We start from the raw sequence: 20,343 nt of genomic DNA on the forward strand, positions 1-20,343 counted from the left end.
GACTTTTAGTATACACTCTAACAATATTTTTGATCAATATGACTCTTTATAAATATTTACAAAAACTAGACTTTTAGATCCCTTATAGAAAATTGTAACAGAATTCTGTTATATAAAATTGCAACGAATTTCATTACGAAAAATTTTAACATATTTTTCTTCCATGATATTCATCACATTGATCTTCATCTAAATATAAGTCACTCGTCAACAGGACATTTTATGTGGCGAGAAGATTTTGGCTTTAAAAAAAAATAACATGGACTTACCACGAGGACGATCCATAAGTTTATATACATAGAGAATTTAACCTACACATTTATTCAGTGTATATTTTTGGATGACTCTCACATGCATGCCCAGTGCCCAGGTACCCGGAGTATTTGTGGGCGTACCGATTCACTTTTACAAATCAAGGTGTCCAAGAATACTATTGGGCGTCTGGACATGTGAGCATAGTAAGTATATATATATATCCACGGGAGAACGGATTAAAAGGAACAACAAACGAACCCTCCAAAATGCATCAAATCAAAGCAATAATAATAAACAACGTGCTTAAGAGACGAAAATTTCACATTTCACGTCCAGGATAACACAGCACAATCGAATGGAACAGTCGCCATGGAAACACGCCGGCACGTCGAAGTTTGCGCTGCCGTTTTGTTCGCCTCACGGAATCTCTTCAATGCGGGCTACGACCTCCGACATCGACGGGCGGTGGTTGGGGACCAGCGCAGCGCAGTCGACGGCCAGCTGCATCAGCTGCATCATTGCCTCCTCAGCTTTCTCATCTCTCAACAGTTCGACGTCGAACACTTCCGTTCTCCAGTTCACTGCGGCCACGGATCGGACCCATGTTGGGAGGTCGACGCTGTCGTCGCTGTGAGGCGTCTGCGTCGGAGATTTGGCAGTGAGTAGCTCCATCAGAAGAACACCGAAGCTGTAGACGTCGGCCTTCTGCGAGACCTTGCGCACGTCGGTGACCTCCGGCGCGCGGTAGCCGACGGAGCGTTGGTCGGGCATCGCGACGGAGCCTAGGCTGCTTAGGCCGAAGTCGGAGACGCAAGCGTCGTAAGTTTTAGTGAGGATGATGTTGGACGACTTAATGTTGCCGTGGGAGAAGCCGGAGCCTTTCAGGTGGATGAACTCGATGCCGCGGGCTGAGCGGAGCGCAATCTCCAACCTTGTCTCCCAATCGAGAGGCTCGCGACCAGACACTTTGTTTCCTACGACAAAAGAAGAAGAAGAGCAATCAGTACCATCTCTTTGACATTTCGCCAAACAGCTTATGGACGAAAAGAGTGCTTGCCGTGGAGAAGGGAGGAGAGGCTTCCGTTGGGTACGACTTCATAGACCAGAAGCTTCTCGTCTTTGCTGTAGTAGTAGGCCTGAAGGGCGACCAGGTTGGGGTGGTCCATGGCGCCGATGGCATCCATTCTCTCGCGGAACTCCTTTTCCGAGAGACTGACGTCCCTGAGGCGCTTAACCGCCACCACCATCCCCATCTCCAGCATCGCCTTGTACGTCGTGCCACTCGTCCCTTTCCCAAGTACCTCCGCCGACGCTCGTAGCAAGTCCTGCAAGTCGTAGATCCTCTGAACCTTCCCGGTGAAGACTAGTTTCCGACCGACCCCGTTTGCCCCTCCCGAGACTGGCAAAGGCGAAGACGCCACTGACGGCAGTTCCGTCTTCTTGTCTGGAGTGTCTCGCTTGCCCCTCAACGCCATCTCCGCTTCGGGCTGCAATTTCCGCACCTCCTTTGGCTTTGCCTCGCCCTCTTTGCGGGCTCGGAAGCAGAGGACCATGAGGAGGAGCAGGAGGATCAAGAAGGCGACGGCCGCGCCAATCGCAAACCCGGAAATTTCGCCGGCGGAGAGTTTCTTTTTGCCTCCGGATTTATTGGAAATGTGGGTAGAGCCCAACGGTGACAGCGCTGGCGCCGCCAAGTTCGAGTTGTCGCCAGGGCAGGCGGCAAGCGGACCTCCGCAAAGGGAATTACCGATGAAGGAACTAGCTGGAATTCCTCGTAGGCTCGAAGGGATAGATCCGTTGAGATGGTTAAAGGACACATTGAAAAGGAAGAGGTTAGGGTACCGGAGATCAGGGATCTCGCCGGACAGCCGGTTGCGGTCAAGAAGCAGCGCATAGAGGTTGGTAAGTTTGCTGAAATCCTGAGGAATTACGCCATGAAATAAGTTTCCCCCCAGGTTAAGGCGGACGAGCTGACGAAGAGCGAAGATGGGAGGAGGGATCTCGCCGGAGAAGCGGTTGTTCTGGAGATGAAGCAAGCGTAGATTGACGAGCGCGGTGAAGTCTTGCGGGAGAGTTCCATAGAGAAGGTTGTAACGTAAGCTGACGGCTGTGAGAGCTGTGAGATTACCCAGCGTTCCGTGTGGGATTCGGCCGTAGAGGTCGGCGCCGGGGAGGCGGAGCTCGGTGACGCGGTTATCGGAGCAGGTGACTCCGTCCAAGGCACACGGAGAGGGGTCAGAAGTGTTCCACCGGTGGCTGTCTCTGAATACGGCAGCTCGGAAGGCTAGGAGCGCAGCACGATCGGATGCGAGATCGTCCGGCGCTGCGCCGCCGAACAACGATGACGAAAAGAAAAGGAAGAGAAGGAGCGACCTCATTGGCAGGAAAACGGGCGCCATTGATAAAAATTCTGTATGAAGAATGCTATAATTCCATGGAGAAGATGTAGTCGCCGCCGCCGTCGTTTCTTCTTCTTCTCCGACTCAAGTAGTCGCGAGCGCATACAGGTCGCCATGATCTTTTAATTTATTTCGTAATGGATATTTTTTAATTAAAAAAATCATTCAATTTTTAAATAACCGTTTAGGAGATTTTGGTTGTGGACGACTCGGCGGCAAACGTTGATCCCTTGTTTTGATGACGTGTCAGTAACACTTGGCTCGGCAGTGGACGTGGGACCCAGTAAATCACCCAGGAGAGACAGACGTGGGATTATGTTCATGTGGGGCCCACTTCTTTTTTTTTAAATCACCAGTTTCCACCCTGGTCGTTGTTGGGGACAGGAGCAGGGTACCCGTAGAGTTGGTAAGTGAAATGGGTTGGCAGGACAGCTGCCGTTTTGCGGGCTAATCCTAAAAGCATGAAATAATAAATAGGTTTTTATTTGAGCTGCTCAACGCAGAGGTGGGGCCGAACTCCGAATAGGCCGGCGAGAAGCTTCTTACGAGAATATTTACTTGGTGAGAAATATCTGCGACTTTAATTTTAAAAATAAAAAAACATTATTTATTTTGTTATTGTTAAAAAGGGTATCCATGATTAAAAAATATATTAAATGTTCCTTCTAAATTTTCTTCTCAAATTATTTCTCTTTACTCGATCGATCCAACCACCTTAATCCAACTCGACAGCCTAAATAAATCAATCGAGAGATGAACCAATTAATGATTTTATAAAGTCGTTTTTACACTAGCTCTTTAATGTTTTTCTTAGTCACTCATTTTTCATTTACTTATTCTATTTGTCGTACTTTTGTTTTTGTTTTTTAATGGAAATATGTGGAAAAAAATCAGCAATCCATCAAAAGCGCACTTAAAAATTTTTAAAACAAAATTCAGCCATCCATCCATGAAAGAGCGCACTTAAAAAATTTTAAAACCTGCACGTAATTTTTAGATTTATCAGATGACATATTTATTTTTCATTTTATCCCTCCCGCACAATCACTATTAACACATTCTGGTGCAGGATTACAAACAAAACAACAAAATCAAATTAGTTTTAGGGTTTATGCAGCATTACAACTGTGTTATTCTTTGAATAAATTATTATAGTGGGGGGGATAAAATGGAAAACAAGTGACTTTTTTTGAGAAATCTAAATATTAAATGCGACTTTGGATAATTTCATAATTTTATGTGCACTCTTTCAGCAATTGCCGAAAATTACTTTGTATGATTTAGATTTTTAAGTGATCTCAGGAGCACGTAAAACCAATATACAACGATATTAATATAATTAATTCTTAAACAACTACATGGGAAATCAATGCCCAAGAGTGGAAGCACCTCATAGTTAATTTGATTAACAATTATAAATTTACTTTATAATTTATCTTCTTTCCTATAAACTGAAGACAGAGGATAAAGATATCTTTTAATATAATACTCGTGGAAGATTAAACTATTTAATAACTAGTCCCTATGTTCACGCGTGACATTGGATTAAATGAATGTGCATCTTGAGCTATTTTGGTTCGTACAATAGTTTGTGGACCAAACTGCTAAATCATGTAGATTGATTTACATGTCTATCATTGCATTATTATGTTCAGTTGACTCCAGAAAGTTGTAAGATGTTATGTCCCAGTTATGTGTTAAAATATATTTCATAAATATGTACAATAAAAAATAAAATAATGATTTTTAATTATTACAGTATGTACATCACACGTAAATAAGAATACATTTCACACATACATAATCATAAAATAAAATTTTCTAAAATAATTTTTATTCTAGTTATACATAACGGATGATGTAAAGTGAAAAAGACATCAACTAGTAAATCCAACGGAGTTTGCCTCTACTTGTATCCATGCCAAGTTATCGTTGAGATTGCTTCACGAAACCACGAGTCGTTTGTCTCCGATCGGTACTAACCAAGCATGAAAACGAAGTAATCCGAGAGAACTCCCATAACATGATTTAGTGGGGGCGTGACATCGAAATCATCGACACCAAATTCGTCAATACCGAAATTGTCAGCACTGAAATCCTTGACACCGAATTCAGTAGCTGGAGATGGCAGACGATAACTCTTGGGAGGCAAGCGCTTGGGTGGCAGCTAGAGAGAGGGAGAAGAGGGTGAGAAGAAACTCTAATCAAATTATAGTCATATCTCAAAGAATAAAATCACTATACTACAAGAATTCAGACTTTTAACTACGCATTTTAGCGTCACCATATGTACGTAAAATGCGTCGCAGAACATTTTGCGGCGCAAACATGTGTTGCCAGCATCCGTCGTAATTGGTTCGTATGCAAATGTCAATATGATCTTTGGCGACGCATTAAGGTACGCATCGCCACAGGTTACAACATTTCGCGACGCAAGTATTGACGACACCTTCTTTTATTACGTCGTCAAATGACGTCGCCAAAGGTGATGTCATTTCGCAACGCTAATATTGGCGACACCTTTTATGCGTCGCGAATAGGTTCTAACATGTCACGACACATGAAATGCGCCGCGAAATGTATTTTTGCTATATATTTTTTTCTTTTATTATTTGTGACGTAGTCTATGCATTACAAAATATATTGCTCATCCCGTCACAACATTATAATGTGTCTAAAATACATCATAAAAGTGCAATTTACTATTAATTAGTCAAATATTTTTAAAACATGAACACAACTAGTCAAATATTATCCAAAAGAACATATAAGTAGTGAAATGCGCATTACATAATGTTGCAAAATAAAAAACTACATAGTCGATAATGGAGGTGGGCGAGGTGGTGGAGGAGGTCGAATTGAAGAGCATATTGGTAGAGGCTGGAATGAGAAGCCAAGAATGACCTGTTGAAGTTGGTGCAATAATGCTTCAAATTTTTGATACTACTCACATATAGTCAGATTTTGTTCATCGATTGTTTTCTGCATAGTTGCAAATTTTCCATAATTATCATGATGTTTTGAACTGATATTTGTGGCTCTAGAACCACCCACTACAGATAATTTAGGTAATGGACCTAAACCCATCACGTAACGAGACCATGAGCCTAAGACTTGTGTCATGATATTGACATCCTTTGGCTAGCGTACATTATCAACCGTAGAGGTGAACTCTTCACTTTCTGATTGAGTCAATCGAAGATCTACCATTTTAGCCTAAAAAAAATATTAGTATGAAAAATAATGGATTAATGAATTTAAATTTTATGAATAAATACATCAACAATATGTAAAAAAACTATAAACAAATTAATCATCAAATATACAAATAAATAACCAAATGCTATTTCATTTTACATTAATTCGATGAAGCAAAAGGAATTATGTGGAGTACGTATCAACTATATATGCAGACAACACAATCAAAATACAATTGGATCAAGTAGCAACTATTATATATAAATATTCATTAAACAGAATTCTTAAAATAAAATATTAAGAAACATGCAAGCACTGTTAACGTAATTAATTAGTTAGCAATCAAATAAACCTATTTTCTATGAGTGACTTTAAAATGGGTGAGTATATGATATTGAAAATTTGTGCTTCAGAGTGAGTATATGAGATACTTATCTCTGTTATTTTTTTCTTTCTCTCCTTTCTTTCAAATGAAACACAACGTAAGGGATATTCCATCTTTGATTCTTGTATCAACGATGCTTGAGCTATGTTATGGGCTTTTCTGATTGAAATTATGCTTAAATACACGGATGGTCTATTCTACTTCAGGAAATTACTTTATTATTTTGTTTATTGAAAGATATAGCCAAATGAGAAGTAAACATCAATGTGTCTCTTGAAGTTGTTATTGGCATTAACAATTACATAGCTAGTTTGTACTCATCAGAGTCAAATTCTCTTTTACTGAGGGCAATGCTGGAAATGTTTGCGAATAATGGAATCCAAAGTACTTGTCCTGGAGTTTTTTTTTCAAAATATCTTTATATGTTATTTAATAAGGGTAGATTTTGCCATTTTGTACTTCAGTATTTGTGTTAATTGCGATGTCTCATCTACTTGAGTTGCACTAAGTAATAATAATAATCAGAGAGGATATCTAGATATAGCTTCAACTAGGTTCAGTAATTCTAATGTAAGGGTGGTGTGTGGTGAAGGAATGCCTCATTGTCTCAAAGTGTAGTTAAAGATTATTATTATCCATCAACTTCTCTTATTCTACAGTACTATATATGTACGTAGTTAAATATATAAGAAAGGTTTGCTTGAATATGTAACTTTCAACAATAAAATTCTTCAAATCAAAGATTTTCTACAGTACTATATATGTTTCACTCGATTGTTTTAATACCAGTAGATGAGGTGATCAGTGGTACAACCTCAAGGTTAAATGCTGGTTGGGTTGGCCTTTGTCTCCATTATATTCTCGAAGGTATTAAATACTTACATGTTTTTGTGCAGCCCAATCATTCTTCCATTGTCCTCCTTTGTGAAAAAATTTCTCGAAGGTGTCGATCACACTCGGAAGCTCTCCCCTCACAGGATCAGCTTTAAAAAATGAAACAATTTATTATCATATAAATTGTGATAAAAAAAATTTATTTTCAAATAAAACTTACAGCTGTGTGATAATGTTGAACCAAAGTTTTCAATCCATGTGCACCTTCAAGTGGCCTATTAAACCAATTATTAGTATTCTTTTCAGATATTTCCTATAAAAAAGATAATATTAGTGCAAGTAACAATAAAAAAATATTTATCAACTAAATTTAACTATTACTAACCATTTGTTTTTTGTGCCAAAATAATTACAAAGAAAATCCCAATCATCTTAGCTTACTCCCTTGTACGACTTCCTTTTTGGTGAATCTTTAGTTCCAAGTCCCCCGAGTTGTTTCCAATGCCTCCTCATCTTACTCCTTTCTTCTCGAATAGCTCTCATGGCAAGCCGCTCTACCTCCGCCATCACCAAGTTCGTCTTTTCATATTCAAATTTGTTCTGCCAAAAAAATTCATAAATACATAAATTATTGATGGATCGAAAGAGCCGCTCGTGGCTATTTTTCGCGATTTAAATACAGAGTTGAAATGCAGCGGAAAGTTAAAGCAAACACACAGAGACGCAAGTGTTTTACTTCGTTCGGAGCCTATAGCGACTCTTACTCGAAGGCCCGTGGTCCTTGACCGCTTTCGGTGGGCAACAACTATAATATCGGAATGATTACAAACTGGAGTACAATTAGTGCAATAAAGAAACTATACCAACGAACAAGAAGAATAATGAACTTTGGAGTTGATTCGTTGGAGTAGCAAAGCGTTGTTGAGGCGTTAGCAGCAGTACATGGAAGAGCTCAGTTTTCTTGTTCGGAATTCGATGATATGAGCTGCACCTCGAGGCCTGTTAGTTAGAGCCCTAGAGCCAATCATTTGATGATTGTATGGACTCATTGTATCATATTCTTGTATAAATAAAGGCATTTGTTTGGTTATTATACTTATTTGTATTAGTGCTAAATAAACTAAGTATAATAGCGTCCTTGAGTAGAAGGTTCATACCTATATCAATCGATTAGTTGAATCGATAGTGAGATGATATAGGGAACACTACTCTAAATCATTCCTAGTCGAGTATTAACATTCAGGGACAATGTTAATGCAATAAGACTAGCATGTAGGTCAGCTCGATGACTTGATCTCACAAGTCATGGATATAGAGATATCAAGCTGACACATGGGTATACATTGGAGAATGTATACTGAATGACCCGCCATGAGAAAGTATCATGGATCGTTATATGAGTGTCATATACTTTCTCATGTGACTATTAGTATGACTATTAGTCCTTAGACCTGAAGTCACCATGGATCCCTACATAAGGAGTTATGTACTTTGGTTTCGTCAAACGTCACCCGTAACTGGGTGGACTATAAAGGCGATTACTGGGTATATAACGAATTATGTAGAGGGATGTGAGTGATGTAGATGGGATCTATCCCTCCCATATGACGGGAGCGACATCGGTATTCTTGATAGAGTGAGACCACTAAGTACATGGCCATGCCCAAATGAGTCAACATTAGATGTTGAGCTCATTTGATCGAGTGAGTCTACTTGGAGTTCAAGATTTAGATTGATTAGAGGATGACACGGTCTATGCCTCACATTGATCAATCTAGATGTCTAGGATAGAAGGAAAATGTCACATATTGTGAGGAGTCACAATTAGTAGTCACAAGATGATGTTGGATCTCAACATTCTTGTAACTTGGGTAGTAATGATGTGTTGCTAGATACCGCTCATTACTTATGCTCCTAAATGGGTTTAGGGCATTGCCAACGTTACAAGAACCTATAGGGTCACACACTAAGGACAATTAGATGGAGATTTGGTTCATACGATGAACCAAGAGGATTAGATTCATTTGATGAATCAAATTGGATTAAGAGTAATCCAAATTGGGCTACTTGAGTTAGACTCAAGTTGATTCATGTATTTAATGAGTCTAATTTAGATTATGACTCATTAGATCAATTTAATTTAATGAATTAGATTCATTATATTAAGTTGGCTTGACTTAACCATGAGAGAGATTGAGTCAAGTTTGACTTGACTAGAGAGGAAGAGGAAGAGTCAAGTTTGACTTGACTCTTTGCCACATCATGAGTGAGGTGGCAAGATGTGGACCAATAGTGTTGCTCCACATCATCTTGCTTTGCCACCTCATGGAGGTTACAAGCCTCCATTGCATTTAATGTGAGTTAGCCACATTAAATGAGTGGAGGTTACTCATTTGCCACATCATTGTGAAGTGACAAGATGTGGACCAATGGTAATGGTCCACATCTTCATGATGTGCCACATCATAGGAGTTACAAAACACCTCTTAATGGCTTCACATTAATTGTGATTAATGTGGAATGGGAGTTACACTCCATGGAGTGGCCGGCCACACAAAAGTGGTGAATGAAATTTGATTTTATTCAAGTGTGATTATTACTCCTTTCTTCTTCCTCAAGCTCTCCCTCTCCCTCTCCTCCTTGCTTGGCCGAATCTCACCAAGGTGCTAGCACACCTTTGTGTGAGGTTTTCTCCACCTACGTGTCCGTGTGGATACTTCTAGAGGACCGACGCTTGACGGTCTAGAGATCCGGCAATTCCTTGGACGAGCGGGAACGCGAAAGGGCACGCTTCAAGGTGTACTTCTTAACACATAGATCTAGGAGTAGATCTAAAGTTTTGAAACTCGTACTTGTATTTCATTCGATTTTCCTTGCACGGATCTACGGCTTTGGGTGATTCGGGGTTTCCGCGACGCGAAAAGCGGTTTTCGCGGCCCGAAAAATCCAACAAAGCCTCCTTTTATAGCTCTGCAAGGTCTGATCCAGATCCCCAAGTCTCGGGATCAGCTTTGACCCGAAGCGGATCGGTCGACCGATCCCCACGTTCGATCGATCGATCAGATGACCTCCACCGCATCTGATCCGTCCATCCGTCGCTCCGCTTCGATCTGGTCAAACTTTATCCCTGGGTTCGGTCGACCGATCCCAAGGTTCGGTCGACCGATCAGTCTCCTCTGACCCGCACACCTCGGCTTAATCCAGTCGACACCTTTCCCAGGTTCGGTCGACCGATCCCAAGGTTCGGTCGATCGATCCCTGGTCGAGCCTGGTCCAACTTCTGGAGATCTGATCTGGTAGCTTGGAGGTTCGGTCGACCGATCCTGGTCAGTTCTAACCCTGCATAAAACTGTTAGTTACCTGCAAAACAGAGTTAGAACACAAAAAGATAATACGATAAATAAAATTGTCAGTCATCGGACTGACCGAATCTGACTTCGGGCTTCCAACCGGAAACCTAGGTCGACCCGACGCCTACTGTTCCCTCTACGGGGAACGCGTCCTCACCTACTCCACTCAAGAGATTTACCTGATGCCAGTTCGATCCTCCAGACCGACTGGACTTTCCGCCTAGGGTTACCACCCCCTAGGACCTAGTGTTACCGCCCCCTAGGGTTTTTCTCCACCTAGGGTTACCACCCCCTAGGACCTAAGGTTTCTGCCCCTTAGGATTTTACTCCACCTAGGGTTACCACCCCCTAGGACCTAAGGTTACCGCCCCTTAGGATTTTCCACCTGCCTAACCGTAGTTAGGACTTTCCTGCACACTTGTTTAAGCTCATTAGATAACAAAATAACTTAACTTGAACCCTTTGACATAATCAAAATATCGGTTCGATCGTCGGATGCTTCCTGCACCAACAATTATTATATAATAAGAACATAATACATTAAAGAACATAATGTAATTTCCCAATCTTACATCAAGACGGCGGTCAAATATGAGTTGTTTTTCGGCCAAAGAGACATCCTCCCAACTTGTAATACGAGGAGATATTGTGTCTCGAACTATTTGAGCTATCAAGTTATTAAACCATTTTCCATTTTCTTCAAGACTAACTCTGGTATGCTCTTCAAATTCAACCACTACAAGAAAAAAGTCTTACAACAACAGTTTTTCACCGTTGTCGTATTCCTTTCGGACTATTGTTAAAGGATGTGTTGTTAAAGGGGGTGCTCAAAGACAACAGTTTTTAACCATTGTCTTTGAAGACAAAGACAACAGTTTTTAACCGTTGTCTTTGAAGACAGACAACAGTTTTACAATGGTAAAAACCCGTTGTCTTGTCATTGACAACAGTTATTCACCGTTGTCTTTGAACGTATACCTTTAATAATAGGCTCTTCAACAACAGTTTTGAACTGTCTACGACAACGACTAAAAACTGTTGTCTTTTTAGCCAATGACAACGGTTTGACAACGGTTAAAAACCGTTGTCTTTTTAGTCAACAATGTTATTTAACAGCAGTTTGACAATGATTTTTTACTGTTGTCTTTTAATGCTATTGACAACAGTTTCACATATTTAAACTGATGTCTTTGGGTACAATATACAATATTTTGACAATAAATAAAAAATTAAATTTTTTCCATCATTTAATAACCATTATTTTATTTAAATAATATATCTACAAAATATCATATATCAAAAACCTACAATCTGATCCAAACATCATAATCCAGTGCAAATTTCATTAAAGTACAAAACATCATCATCCAAACATCATTAAAGTACCAAACATCAACATCCAAACATCACAAAAGTTTACAAAACTAAATAGTACGCATAACAATATATCACACATATATATGAAGTCCAAAATATCTTGTTTTGTTGGATCAAATCTTCTCTACCTGTGCATCTTCTAAACACCATATTGAGAACTGTAACCTTTTCTGCTTTCTCCTCCCTCCTAGCTTCTTTTTTCTTCTCCTTTCTGGGTATGGTCATTATCTTTTCCCTGAGGTAAATAGCATATGATTGCAAGTTAAGTCATTTCCCAAGAGTAAATGGCGTAAATTAAGATGATGATGACAAAGACGCTGTACACATTTGAATATGATAACAATACTTCTTTCTAGGCACAAACTAAAATTACTGCATACCTCACTTTCAGTTCAAGTTATCTACAAAATATCATTGATCAAGAACCTACAATCCAAACATCATCATCCAAACATCATTAAAGTACCAAACATCAACATCCAAACATCACCAAAGTTTACAAAACTAAATAGTACCCATAACAATATATCACACATATATATGCCAAAGTATCTTGTTTTGTTGGATCAAATCTTCTCTACTTGTGCATCTTCTAAACACCCTTTTACTTCCTGTGAAAATAAAAATCACATGATTTTAATCCAATTCAACAACAACAAGTTTAGCTAGTCTCCAGTAATATAGAACTTTAGAGTTTGCAAAGTATATAACAAAAACTGGCTAACAAGGTTTGTTATTTTCTTCATTGTGATATACTCTAAATTAAACTTCTCATACAGTATTTTCATATAGTAGATCCTAAAAAATAGAGTATCTTCCAGAACCATCGGATAGCATGAGCTGCTCCAACAGAAAAATCAAGCAGAAAATATTATGCCATGCAAGAGAAATCAAAAATAAAAACAAGAAATAAATTTCAGACTTAAAACTAGAAGGCATTATTTCCTTTATTTATTTATGTTCTGGAGAAAAGGAAGTCACATAATATATATTACTTGTCCGGTTCTTGGTCAGCCAACCATTCCCCTACAAGAAAAATGCCCATTACACATCTAATGGGAAACTATACCCTTTACATTTGGCTGCAGATTATTACCTTTAACTTATAATAATCGAGCTTGATTTGATCCATCAAAGGGGAGCATTGCAAGCTTTCCAACACAAGTTGGTAATTTTAAGATTATCATTTTGTTTTAACCTTTAATAATAGTACATTTGCACTACAACACTATAGAACTGTCTTATATTAATTATGTATTTCCCTTTTCATTGTGCTTCTTGTGCAAGTAGGTCATCAGTATTACTTCGCCCACAACTACGGAGCATCCAATTCTTTAAGAAGAAGGTAGTTGAACAGAATCTTAGAAGTAGTTGCAAAAGTCATGACCAATTCAAAAGTTATCGAATGGAAAGGGAAAATAAAATTTAATCCTTGTTCTAATCGATCTTGATAAAGTAAAGTAGTTGAACGAAGCATGATGGTAAAAGGAAGTCAGCACAGTAAAGGCAGATACATCAAACACAAACTAATTACCTGACAGGGATATTGGCTCTCGTGCTAGGGGATTGATCCTTTCTCTGCCCAGTGATCCACTTGCGGAGGCCTTTCAGCATTCTCCTTAGAGGTCTCACTTTCCTCCATGATCTATAATAGGTAGATTGCAAGTATATTTTAAATGCCAAGTCAAAATTCTAAAAGGCAAACTAATCTGGGAAGAAAATATCCCCATATCAATATGTTAATTGTTGCTCATTGGATGCTCGAAAGCTTCAGGTTTGATATGCTTAGTTAATAGCCTTAACATGTGATTTTTGCAAAACATATGACATGATAATTGTAATTAGATTTTTTTTTTACTTGTAAAAAATCGCTATGGGCATTGAAACTTAACAGACTTTATTGATCTGAACACTTAACATCACAAATGTTCAAGCTTGCCACTTTTCCCTGCATCAATAATGCATTGAAACAAGGTATCACGCAACCAATCTAGGACAGTTTGCATGTCATTCGAAATTGAAAAGTAAACTTTTGTTAGCAAAAAAGACAACTTGATAACATGCACTTTGGAGGTGAGACTAGGGGAAATTATCAGGTCATTTTACACAATAATGGAATAAATCCTGGTTAGGACCTGATTAATATGGAACTAAACAGGCTACACTATACAAAAAAGTAAATTTCAATAGAGGGAGAATAAATATAAAAATCATACTTTTAGTTCAAAGATGGAACAAACCTGAGCACGAATAAAGCCAGAAAGAGCAAAAGTGGTATACTGACCGGTGTACACTCCATTATCATCCAAGTGTCCAATATTGATTTGGACGGATGCGTGATCCTTGGCAGTGATTAGTCTGTTCGTAGCAGAACTAGGGGAGAAAACGAAAGTTGGAAAAAACATCACAATAATCAACATAATCGATCAATATATCCATGCTACAGAAGATCTAATTACTAATAAGATAATCACCATTTTCTAAGGATATAAAGATTCATCATTTCACCCATGTAGAAACTACAGCATAGGAGAATCCATGCTCTGGCAACTTCACTGACTTCATAAAGTGTTCAAGACTCGTGACATTGAATACACCATCTCCGTCAATCAGTTGGATAGAGCAACATTCATTAGCCATTTCTGCTTAAAAAAAGAAGAAAACAGTAATTGATGTGAGGTCAAAAACAATCCTTTAACCGACACAATAGACATCAATTGAATTATTGCATTATGGAAGTGAAGTAATAATCCTTTAACATGACAGACATAATAGATTACTCATATCACAAGCCAATGCATATAACTTATCATACAACTATACTTATTGGTATTGATGGAGTCTATTTGTTGGTCCATTCCATTGGATTGTAGGTTATTTTCTTTGTAACGACTTGGATGCTGAGATCTCTAGTTATGGTATCATCTCCTAGAAGCCAACATGACTACATGAAAGGCAAGCAAGGTCATGGATTCTAGTGAGTACTTAGATAGACTTGAACCTTCCTAAAGTATCATCTCTAGTTATGGTACAATCGTTTTTCAGAAACTTAAGGGGAAGTTGTTGATGTAGTTGTACTTGAGTTGGACTCATTTTAATGTGTTAGTAAAATGTATGACGTTATGTTTAAGTTGGACAAAACCTCTATATCCTGAAGCTTTAATCCATACAACAAACTTTAATGAGAAAAGTAAATGACCAAATTAAAGATAAAAATATGTTATAGCTACATGCGCAAAAGGCAAAAATAACATATTCTGATGCATAAAGCAGTTGGTCAACAAAACATGCACTTGTCTAAGAGTTTTCATACCTGATACAGAGATGACTCAACTTTTGCCTAGCTGTGTGTAATTGATTCTCAAGTGCAAAATTAGATAGCATCAGAGCATCCCATTCTTGTTTCAGCAGAAGAAAAACAACATTAAATTCTTTAAGGATCAATACATTGGCTGTAAAGTATAAAGAAAGATTATTCTAGAAAATTAGGATAAGGACAAGCCATGGCAACAAACTGATACATGCAAATGATTAGACCACACAATCAAATCTATACTAATTGATGCATAATAATCAGGATTAAGTTCTAAACTAACACTATTGAAGAGGTGAAATTACTCAAAAGATCTTTTTTATATTATCCGCCATTGCCATCTATCTATCTTACAAGTCGTGCAAAGAATAAGATTACATCATAGGAAGAAGAAACTTATCCTCGACCCATTTACTAGAAAGAACATAAAAGCATGTCAGATTATTTAAAAATTCATGTAGCACATAGAATTCAAGGAAAAAGACATTTATTGCATTCAATTGATAAGACAACTAGACAGTTAAGGTAACTAAAAGAATATATTGCAATCCATATTCAAAACAAAGAGTTCAGAATACACATATTCTGGAGCATTCCAAGCAGTCCAGGAATGCTGGCAGCTTGCAACGGTCCTGGCTTCGCCACCTACCAGAAGAATAATTTAAAAAAAATCATGAAAGACAATAAATATAAAAAATAGCATTGTTCAGTTCCATGCATTAATTTATTAGCTTGCAATGATTGTAACATTTCATAGTTAAGGAATCAACAGCGCATGGGGTTGTGAAAATTCTCAACCAAACAAAATGGGATTAATTGTTGTTTATGCACATGGTATTTTGAAAGTAGAGTTGATCCTCCTACTACAATGAACAATCAAACAAGACAAATTAGTGAGTAGGACAGGGATGGACACTATTAATGCAGTGTTGTTGTTGTATCATGGCATGGGAGCAAATCCTAGACCCTATACATTAGAACATTTAGAATCTTAGAAGATTGGTCACAACTAAGTCTCTCCTACCATCCTCACCATTAACAAAAGTAACCATTACAATCAAATCTCTACTTTCTTTTTATGGCAATGAATCCACGAGAGCAAAAAAACGAAAGAATAAGAGAAAGATTGTATTTCTTATAAGATAAAATGAATGATGAGTTGCTGAGGATAAAATCAATTATTCTGTGGGGGGGCTTAAAGTGACAAATAAATGCTCGTCTTTTTTTTGCACATCCACATAATCAAGTCACAATACAATCCACCGCCCCTTGCTTCTTCCACAATACTTTCATATATATATATATATATATATATATATATATATATATATATATATATATATATATATATATATATATATATATATATATATATATATATATATATATATAGACCATTTTGTAACTTACATCGATTTCTGAGGTTGACATCTTTGCAATACATCCCCTACAACATTCTAACTCATAAAAATGACACTTGGTAGCTAGACAAAATGACTTGAAACAGTCTAAATTTTTCATTCATATATGTACATTATATCGTGCTTTATAGTTGCTGATCAATTATGATGATAGATCGTCACCATTTATATTATGAGATAAATTAAAGAACTTGACGATTTATATTATTTGACAACCCAACCATTTTTCTTCTTAATCTTGGTAGTTCAATCACCTTTAACTACGTCCCTGAAGAAATTAAAGGAACAAAATTAGCCAGGGAAAATTAGAGAGCACTAAGCTACGTACAGAGTACAAAATCAGCTAGCCAGGGAGAATTACGATCGATCTCTTGCAATGAACAATCGCGTCGTAAATGGAGATATCGACGTTGCTATGACACCACTGCATGTTGGAGGAAGAGGCCGCAGCTGCAGTGGCATTGGAAGCGCTGCTGCTTCTAGCAGAGTCTTTGCAGCCGCCTTGGGTCGACATTGACTTGGAAAAGGAAACCGATCTCGAGCACCTGAGCATCAGGTGCGCCGAGGGGACGAGGAAGCTCAGGCACTTCTGCAACGTCTTCTTCGCAGCCCTCATGCAGCCCCCGAACAAGTACTCCAGCTTCCAAATCTTCGACGAAGGAATCAGATCTATGGGCGACGACGAGCTGATTATTGGGCTGCCCGAGTAATCCAGCTTTGCCCTGCAGGGAAGCGTCGCCCTCGCGGTCAGTGACGACTGGGAGGAGGATTTATAGAAGTAGTGATTATTGGGCAGCGCAGCTTGGAAAGGAATGGAGAAGGGGCGACGGGTTTAGGGCTTGGAGAGGAAAGGAGAAGGGGCGGTGGGTTTAGGACTTGGAGAGGAAAGGAGAAAGAAAAATGTGAAGTAGATGAAGAGATCGTAAAGGGGGGGAATGCAGCGACAAAAAAATTTCGAGGAGAGGGAAAAAAAAAGCGCGGCGGCAAAAAATGGCGAAGGGGAAAAACAGCGAAGGGAAAAAATAATGGTATTCAACAACACTTAATAGACAATGGTTTTCAAAAACTGTTGTCGTAATCCCAAAAAATAGCGCACATAGACAACAATTTTCAAAAACTGTTGTCGTAGCCTTTAAAAACTGTTGTCGTAGCCCTAAAAAAGCAAAAATAGACAATAGTTTTTAAAAACTGTTGTCGTAAGCTAAAAAAACTGCTAAAAGACAACAGTTTTTGTTAAAACCGTTGTTAAAAGGCAAAAAGACAACAATTTGGCATAAAATTGTTGTCGTTTGAGTGTTGTTGAATGGGGATTTTCTTGTAGTGAACCTTCAATTTATCTTTTTTTCTTTTTTGCTTTTTTAATGTCTTCTCGAGAACTCTACTACAAGACTGTTGTCTCCATGTCGTTTGTTTACCTCTTCCATCACCTCCTGATCCATCCTCATTAGCACCTGAACTACTACCATCCAAACTAGACATCCTATAAAAGAAAATTACTTTCTATGAACAATTTTTGATAAAATAATATCAAACATAATGAAAAGCTTAAAGGATCGGTTGACTCAGCTTCCAGATAGGTTGACAAATTAACCATTTAAGTTTAAATCTATAAAAGCTTAAGGATTGGAACAGGCACATATTGTTTTCTAGTTGAAAACAACAATAGATTAGAATTTAGGCAATTCTCTTAGTTTTTCTTTGTCATTGTTCCTCAGTTCATTGAAAAACTTTAGAATCACTTGTCAGACATTGATTAAAAGCAAAAGAAAAGAAAGGACAAGAATAAATGGAGCATAGGTCTGAGCTTGCTTGATGATGACATGGATGTCTTAGAATTGCAGAGAAGCTAGGGACACCATGGAGTATCATGAACAGGAGAGAAGAAATCACGACAATGGTGAGAAGCAATAACAAAGAAATCGGCAGGAGAGAAGGCTTACCTGTTAAGAGAGAGCAGGAGATCCTCGGCGAGCAAGATGCACAGGAGAGAAAAATTGGCAATGGTGAGAAGCACGAACGAAGAAATCGGCAGGCGAGAAGGTTTTTTGGTGAAATCGGGTTTAGCGTGAACGAACAGGGTAGGGTTTTGATGCATTAAAATAAAATAAAATAAGAATTATTTAATAATTTGTTTGATTTATTTTTAAATGCTATTTATTTTGATTGATAATTTTGTTAAAAGAGAATACAAACCATTAATTTATTAAAATAAATTAAAACATTAATTATTTAATAATTTTTTTTTAAATGATATTTATTTTGATTTATAATTTTGTTAAAAGAGAATACGAGCAGTTAATTTATTTAAAAAAAATTAAAATATTAATTATTTAATAAATTTCTTTCTAATGCGTTTTCAAATGATATTTATTTTTATTTATAATTATAAAATTTTTGAAAAATTTTTAATCTCGAATTTTATTTTAGCGATGGTTAATGTATCTACGTCGCCAAATAACTACAATTTGAGGTGGAAAAAATTTCCACTACTATTAGTGGCGTTGAGTACAGAATGCGTCGCCATAGTGTCACATTTGACGACGTGTTTTCTATGTCTTGTCGCCAAATGATCCAGGTAAAATTTGCACTATCTTTTAGCGACGTGGAGATGGAGTGATGTGCGTGTCGCCAAAGACCTTCATTTGACGACACATATTGTTTAATGCGCCGCTAAATGATACAAAATAAATGTGGGAAAATTTCCTCCTAATGTTCAATCTTTTAGCGACGCGAAACATTCCACGCATCGCCAAAAGGTCATATTTTGCGACGTTGACCGTGTTATGCATCGCTAAAAGTCCGAATTCTTGTAGTATACTCTCTTATCCTCATAGGGGTATTTATACACATCTAAATAACTTAGGGAGCAAGTATCTCCCAAATCCAATAAGTAAAGTCAACCTGATCCATTATCATTAAGATTAAGTTTGGTTCAAAATGAAATCATCTCGGTCCATAATTAAACCAAACCCTTTTGATTTATTATTAGACTAAAACCCTTTTTGGTTTATCCATCCATGCTTCTATTCCGACAAATATCTTTCCATATTTATCTTTTCCGTTTGGTCCAACTGTCACGCCCCGAGGGTAACGTTGACCGATGAAAATTGGACAGCACATCCCCTGTAGTAATGACAAATGAAACCAGTATACAATGTCACAAGGCTACTCACAAGCTATCAACAACTCACACGGCTGGAACATACACAACCACACAGTTATATATACAGTCCACACGGTTGGAACAATAAGAACATAACCACGCAGTTGTTTAATAAACAACCCACACGACTGTAACAAAACACAGTAGAAGTCACAAAATAACAATCACAAAATCATAAAACAACTAACTGTGAGTCGACCCGGCTTGACACGACATCATACATCAAACCAAATACAAGATACCACAAAGCTAACCTCTATATATATAAAAGATACATATATGCAAACAAGTCCAAAGCCAATAATACGAACCGAAGCAATAACAGAAGAAGTCGTTCAATGTGAAATGGGACTGGCGGACAGGATCTCCAGATGACTCCATACATCCTTTACCTACTATCCGGCGAAAAAAAATTACTTTGTATGATTTGAGTTTTCAAGTGATCTTAGGAGCATGTGAAACCAATATACAACAATATTAATATTAATTCTCAAACAACTACATGGGAAATCAATGCTCAAGAGTGGAAACATCTTATAGTAAATATGAGTTGAGATAAATATAGTCACCTTTTACTATAATACTCAAGAGTGGAAGATTAAACTATTTAATAACCCCATATGTTCAAGCGTGAGATTGGATTAAATG

At 37.9% G+C, this 20,343-nt stretch overlaps 2 protein-coding genes across 2 annotated transcripts in view; one reads left to right on the plus strand and one right to left on the minus strand.

Annotated features, from left to right (window-relative positions):
* Window positions 1-533: 533 nt before the first annotated feature.
* LOC122003922 (probable inactive receptor kinase At1g48480) lies at window positions 534-2,744 on the minus strand. Its single transcript, XM_042558891.1, has 2 exons — window positions 1,313-2,744; window positions 534-1,229 (listed from the first exon to the last, which is right to left on the minus strand). The coding sequence occupies exons 1-2, from the start codon at window positions 2,652-2,654 to the stop codon at window positions 673-675; spliced, it is 1,899 nt and encodes a 632-aa protein (XP_042414825.1). The 5' UTR covers window positions 2,655-2,744; the 3' UTR covers window positions 534-672.
* Window positions 2,745-18,426: 15,682 nt separating this feature from the next.
* Window positions 18,427-20,343, plus strand: part of LOC122004531 — a 45,953-nt gene continuing 44,036 nt past the window's right edge. The window contains exon 1 of the mRNA XM_042559405.1: window positions 18,427-18,572. Coding sequence (XP_042415339.1) covers window positions 18,427-18,572 — 146 coding nt within the window. The remainder of the gene's footprint in view (window positions 18,573-20,343) is intronic.

The sequence above is a fragment of the Zingiber officinale genome, chromosome 7B, assembly GCF_018446385.1.
Source record: "Zingiber officinale cultivar Zhangliang chromosome 7B, Zo_v1.1, whole genome shotgun sequence".
NCBI lineage: Eukaryota > Viridiplantae > Streptophyta > Magnoliopsida > Zingiberales > Zingiberaceae > Zingiber > Zingiber officinale.

What these genes read in the sequence shown, in the direction of transcription:
- LOC122003922 (XM_042558891.1), bottom strand. Translation starts at nt 2,654, where the DNA reads ATGGCGCCCGTTTTCCTGCCAATGAGGTCGCTCCTTCTCTTCCTTTTC. An exon ending in CCTCTCCTCCCTTCTCCACG is followed by an intron (nt 1,230 to 1,312) that starts GCAAGCACTCTT and finishes CTTTTGTCGTAG; the next exon opens with GAAACAAAGTGTCTGGTCGC.